Source organism: Electrophorus electricus, chromosome 17 (genome assembly GCF_041902795.1).
Source record: "Electrophorus electricus isolate QZ-2024a chromosome 17, ASM4190279v1, whole genome shotgun sequence".
NCBI classification, from domain to species: Eukaryota; Metazoa; Chordata; class Actinopteri; order Gymnotiformes; family Gymnotidae; genus Electrophorus; species Electrophorus electricus.
In genome coordinates this window covers 5721029-5727500 of record NC_137513.1, presented here as the reverse complement: position 1 = coordinate 5727500, position 6472 = coordinate 5721029, and the positions used below count along the sequence as shown (strand labels likewise).

The following is a 6472-nucleotide window of genomic DNA, read 5'->3' as shown; positions in this document are numbered from 1 at the left end:
GTTTCAGGAAATTGTCATTGCCCTGACTTTGTACCAGCTTATTTCTTGTTCAGTGTTACCAGTATCTGTCTTGAGTGCATTCTCTCTCTCTCTCTCTCTCTCTCTCTCTCTTTCTCTTTCTAATGGATATAAATAAAAAGTTTTTCTTTTACTTTGCTTTTTTTAATACATAAAAAACTTAAATTGTTTAATGTGTGTAGACTTTTAAAATCTACTGAGTGAATAAGTAATATGTTAATTCTTTCTCACTTGTTTAGCTTTCTGTGTGTGTACATATTTATTTCCTTTCACTTTCCTTATCCCTCCTCTTGAGCAGAGGTAAGCAAGTGGATGCTAAGCAGAGTCCTGGGCTCCCACCAAGCCTCCGTCAGCGGCATCTCCTCTGCCACAACTCGCAACCCCCAGCAAACCTGTGTGGGAGAGAGAGAGGGAGGGAGGGAGAGGGAGAGAGAGACAGAGAGAGGGGGAGAGAGAGGGGGAGAGAGGGAGGGAGGGAGAGAGAGAGAGCGAGAGAGAGACAGACAGACAGACCGTGTAAGAGCGAGATTAGACACTTACACTAGCTGCACAGGGGTGCTAAAGCACCATCTGTCTGTCCACCTAGACCACTGATGTGTGTGTACGTGCACAAGACTCTGGACAGATGCATTTACACCTGTATGAACAATCCATTTTGGCTTAATTAGGTGTGCGCACGTGCGTGCGTGTTCTGGTTAGACTGGGTGTGGGCAGGCCAGTTTCCTATGATTATCCCCTCTGTCTTATGGCTTTTAAGGCTTTTTTCCACACACTAGGATTCAAAAGGCTCATTAGCTCATTAGATGCCGTCCCGGCGGCTGTGAGAAAGGAGACAAAACCAGCTTGGTGTAAATGAGGTATAACCTCGAAGAAGGAAAAAACGCAAAATGCAGCCGCCCAGATATTTGTGTCATTATTTAAGCTCTTTCCTGTCCAGCTATTGACTATAGTTTAGACTATATCTAAATGTGGTTTTCAGATTTTCTGATAGTGTGTAATTCCATATGATTGTCTACAATATTTATGATATTTATGTTAAAGTACTTAATGTTTATTGCCCTGTCACAAGCTATTGGACAGCAATTTAAATGATAGGGCTGATGTGATGTTCCTGCATCTGTGGGCGTTATGCTTTAATGCAGCTGTTTAGTTACCCAGGATTAGTGTGGCACATCTGGCCTCGGAGATGTGGCAGCACAAAATTAATATTTGTAATAAGTTGATTTTAGGGTTGTCCTGACCCAGGTTTTTTGTTGCAGTCTTATGATCCAGTGTTTGTTGCTGTGGTGAAATATTTTCTGTATGTCTTCAGATGTTTTCTTTTTCGATGCTTTACTGCGTTGGTCATGTTGAAAGCTCTTCTGTTGCTGGCATCGTATCCAGTGCACGGGGCTGTTGTGCAGTTTTCGTTTTTCTGCTTTGACATGGTAACAGACTGAAGACATTTCACTGCAAGGGAGTTTCTGATAACATGATCCATTGTCACAAGTCGTGGATGTCACTTGTACAGTAGTTGCACAAGTTATTCAAAATGACACAGTAAGGTAAAATAACATTAAAGTCTACATTAACTCTGATACTTCAGATTGGATTGGGGGCATTCCTAGTTGCTTGGAAAATAATGATAATTATGATGAGGATGATGTATAATGCACTTTTCTTAAATCTAAAGCATAACAAACCAGCAATCAAAACAATACCAAACAAGATATCAAACAGCGAGAGAAATAACAGAACACAACAAGCGAGGAAGAGTGTAAGATGTCGCCAAGTTCCAGAGCTAAACTGCAGCTAAATCACAACCTGCTTTATATTCAAAACACAAGTTTTAAAGTTGCTACTAGCATACACAAGGAGCCAGAGTGCCTCAGTAAATACAGGTGCAGTATGAGCACGTGATGAAGTGTGACTGAGAACTCTGTACATACTGAAGCCTCTGGAGAGATTTAGAAGGTAGCCCAGCAAAGAGAACCTTTCAGTGGTCCAACCGGCAGGAAACAAAGCCACGTACAAGTTTCTTTGCATCGGAGGGTAAGAGAAAAGGCCTGAGCTGGGCAGTATTACTTAAATGAAAGAAAGCTTTTTTATGCGTCAAACATTAACTGACTTTGAAAATAACTCTAGGTTACTGACTCTGAATATCTCACATGTGAAGATTAAAATGCATTGGATTTATGGACAGATGATTGTTTGCCAATTAAAATAATCTCTTGGAAGGATATGGTTCCTTAGCTGAGTAACCACTAGCTGTAAGATATATTATGGATAGATGTTACTGAGGGTGCCGTACAAACATTTAGCCTAGTACTACACTTTGCCTGTTGAGTGTGGAAGTGTAATGAGACCAAGACATGCAGATGTGCCGTGACTGTGTATACACATGCTCTAAAGGACTCTGCCTGTCTGCCCAGCTATCCACATGTTTTAGAATTATTCCTTTGAAAATATTTTGAACAATTTTGAAAAAGCTTTTTTAAATCTACATAAAACAATATCAAAACATAACTTTAAGATTATATTGAAGCTGATCAACAGATTACCCTGTACCACTTTTAGGACAGTCTTTAAGGTCACATGGCCACTGTATTGCCAAATTCCTATCTGAATTAATTTGAATTTATTTGAGCATACGTCTTAATTTAAATTTAAATTTAAAATTGAATTTAAAATTCAAACTCCCAGTCAAAAATAAAGAGAAATAAAGACTTGAAAGCTTACACACCGTCACATTTCCTGAATTCACACAAAAGCTCTTTATTGTAATTAGAACATTCCCATATAGTCGTTCATGCATATTCTCACCGTCTTTCTCGGCCCCACCTTTAACGGCCTCGAGATATGACGACTGCCGTTAGTGCTGCGGTTTCTTTCCGGGCCATGCTGTAATTTGCCTGGCTGCCTGCCATGTCTTGCTGCGCTTGCTTTGTGCGGTGAATGCGATGCTTGGCGTATGTTGGACAGACGAGTAGTAGAGGTGGGTTATTGACAGAGCACGGACTGTTTCCCTGCCTGCTGGCTGCCTCATCCCTGGGTGAGTGGTGTATCACTCTACCAAGCATTTCTTTGCATCCTGAGAGGTGATGAAAGGACTTACCCTGGTGGGAGTGTGTCCCTTGGTCACCTGGGTCAACAAGGTCCTTCCCTCATGCTTTGGGATTGTCAGTCATTCGGTTACATATTCGTATGATTGTTTGTTTTATTCATTGACTTGATTTCGCAAAGATGTTTGAGTTAAAATAAAACGTAATACCATGTAATAGGCAGCCGTGAGTCTGAGGGCCTGCCACGGAAGCCTTGTAGGAGCTGACCCGGCTCTTAGAATACTTTTAGCATACTACTGTGTTCATCACACTACACTGGCACCTGCTCTGTAGCTATTTTACAATAAGTGGCCTTAAAGTGGCATCCTAGGTAAAACGACTTGATTTAGTTCTTGTATTTCCCTTGTTGAACTAAGTAGATCCCTGTATATGATTAACTTTTCTTGGAAGGACAAGGTCCAGTGTCATCTCCCGTTATTGCTTTTGGGAAAACTCTGTTTACTGTAAAAGTGATGGCCATTTGTCACTCTGGCAGAACATGAGGACGCCATGGTTATTCACCCCTTTCAAGTCCTTACAAAAATACTCAAGCAGCCACACCCTTGTGCTCATGATTAGAGTCCCCAGATTATTAACATCAGATCTTAAATTAGGCCTTGCATATCTTGCTGGAGATTTCATTTCGATAAAAGAATTAACAAAGAAATAGGAAATTAATCTTCAACATGTCATCTAGTTATTTATTTATTTATTGCGGGCGGGGTGGGGGGTGTTTTGGCAAATATTTGTGAAGACTGTTTTATGTCGTTTTAAACTGTATTCAACTACAATGTAATCATTAGAACACAGTTTCTGTGATGTGTCATGGACTAGACATGTAAAATACTTTTTGTTGACTGTTTTCCCAATTAATAATAATAATGGTTTTTCCATGTATCTGTGTGTATCTCTCCCATTATGAAGACCCTACCTATTTGGGGCAGGATGTTTTTCCATTAAAACTCCATGGTGAGTTTTTCCAATTCATTCGCAGCATGCTTTACTTTGTATTCGCCTCAGCAAGTGACTGCATTTGGTGTTTCATGCATTTCAGAGTATTATTTCAGCTTGTTTTGATCCGTTTGTTCTCGCAGCCTGGAGTAACACTCCTTGAATGTATGTGTTTGTTTGTTTAGCTTTTACACTCCATGTTTGAATGAAAGAGGCTGCTTGACCACACTTTATTTGTTATCTTAAAATTATAGAAAAAAAGGAAGATTTTGAGGGTAGTTAGTCACCAAATCGTTACATACAAGATGAGTCAATCTTTTTTTTTTTCTTTCTAAAAATAGATGCTTTGGATCCAGTGATTTGTTCGCGTTGTTTTTGGAGCGTTTGGCTGTGGTGTGCGAGTGTCCTTGTGATGGTGGAGGGAGTATGGTGTCTGTGAAGCGCCGATCCCAGGGGCACTGTGTTCCACGGTTCCTGCTGTGTGTCACAGAGCTTTGCTTGTGTTGTGCCTTTCTCCAGGCTACTTTCCCATAATCACTTATCCATCGCTTGCTTCCCTTCTCGTGTTTAAATTAAAAGACAATGGCTGTTTTTGTTTTTTTGGTTTTTTTTCATCTTTGTATTCACATTTGTGCTAAATTGTGATTTTTATGGCCTGGCAACTTGAAAAGCGGTGCATGTTTGGGAAACCAAGCTGCACACAGCCCTTTCTGAGTGGTTCTCCGGATACGAGAGACAGGGGAACGTTCATCTGTTTCTGCTTTTTTTTATTTGGTGTGATGATTTTAGAATAGATTTGGGAAAGTGTAATTAGTGGCTTCAGTGGCTATAGGGAGAAAAAGGTCTAAGCTGTCTAAGCTTTGGTTAGTCTGTAAGTCGGAATATTTTTGTACTGTAATGTGGCAAAATCACGGATCTTTGGACTTTTTCGTGACCTTTTTTGTTTTGAAGGGCATTAGGAAACAATAAATAACTTTTCTGTTATTAAAATGTTTGTAATCCATTCATGTATTTTGGGCTTGGTTAAATAGGATTTCAGTTATTTTTGTACCCCAGCTGTCTCTAGATGAAACTGAGCAAACGCAACGAAATGTAAAATGTGAAATGACGGTTTATCAATAGATCCATCTACACCAGGAGTGCCTAGCGCTTGTCCTGGGGGGCAAGAGTCCAGGAAATTGGGGGATTTTCTATTAAAGACATATTTGATTCAACCAAATAAATTGCTAAGTTTAGTAGGTGTTTGTGAACAGGGAAAACCCCAAACTGTACTGGACTCTGGACCTCCTACTGGAGCTGCTCTGATGCAAGGAGCTGGACTCGATTCAGTGATCTGCAAAAGAAGCCCATTGTAAAAACTTGATTTAATAAGAGTAGAAGTTTAAACTACAACATGAATATAGTGTCAAATGCATTAGATTTAATATGAAATAACATGTTCACTCTAGCAGTCCTGCTTTCTTCATAAACCATAGATTTTCCCTGAATCAAATCATCTCACAAATGGAGCCAAGTTGCGAAGGAACTGCTGAAATAGGAACTTCTGTCAACCCTGAACAGTTCCCTTAAGGTCTTTCTTTTGCCTTGCACCAGCCTTAAATGAAAAGCATGTGGTGCCTTCCACATGGTCTGGGTTTGGGACTTGGGTTGGGTTTTGGTTTCCATCTTTGCTATCGAGTCCTCTTCTACTTTTAAATACTTTTGCAATCGAAACGTTTCTGTCCTCCTATCCCAATCTACTGTGATATTGGAGGCTGTATTCATTTGTAGCATGAGAAACTGCGATATCCTTAATGACTTCCTTCCTAATGAGCCAGTGAAATGTTAATGTGAGATGCACCAGGACCATATCCTGCTCTGCGCTTTGTTGGCTTAGATGACTTTAATGATTTGCTCTCAAGTGTATGAAATGGCTCTCAAGTGGCCCAGAGGTTCAAATGACGAAGGTTTAACTGTGAAGCAGACAAGCCCAACTTAAGATAATGTCTCCAAAGTGCCCTTCCATGGTACACGCTTCCAAATGATTATGCTTTTGCCTCAAATCCTGATCAATTCGCGATCCTCATGTGAGCTGGAGCCAGACCGTGATTGCCCAATCGCGTGAGCTCATCAGTCAGACCCGTGGAGCTCGTATTGGGCAGCTGTTTCGCCACAGAGAGCTGAGCAGGAATGCGTGTCCTTCCTCGGTGGTGCTGTGGCGAGGCGGAACGGCAGTAACGGTTCCTGGCCTGTGACGCGGGGCGCACAGGAGGGGGCTCCTAAAAGGCCAGCGTCCGCTCGGCACGTACGGCGGCGTACGCCGACCGGCCGCCTTGAAACGATGTACGCCACATCGAGGGATGCCCCTGTCCTCTGCCGTGCTCTTAACGATGGCTCCCTCTCCTGACGTACAGCCTCCACACAGCCTGCGCCGGCTGCGGCTC

At 41.6% G+C, this 6472-nt stretch overlaps 1 protein-coding gene across 4 annotated transcripts in view; it reads left to right on the top strand.

Moving 5' to 3' along the window:
• Positions 1-6472, top strand: part of bcas3 (BCAS3 microtubule associated cell migration factor) — a 163279-nt gene that overhangs the window by 53095 nt on the left and 103712 nt on the right. For 3 of the 4 annotated variants that reach the window (XM_035533994.2, XM_035533992.2, XM_035533995.2), the window contains one exon: positions 4023-4067. The exons of the other annotated variant lie outside the window; for it this stretch is intronic. In XM_035533994.2, the coding sequence (XP_035389887.1) occupies positions 4023-4067 (45 nt within the window). The remainder of the gene's footprint in view (positions 1-4022; positions 4068-6472) is intronic. 4 annotated transcript variants of the gene reach the window in all.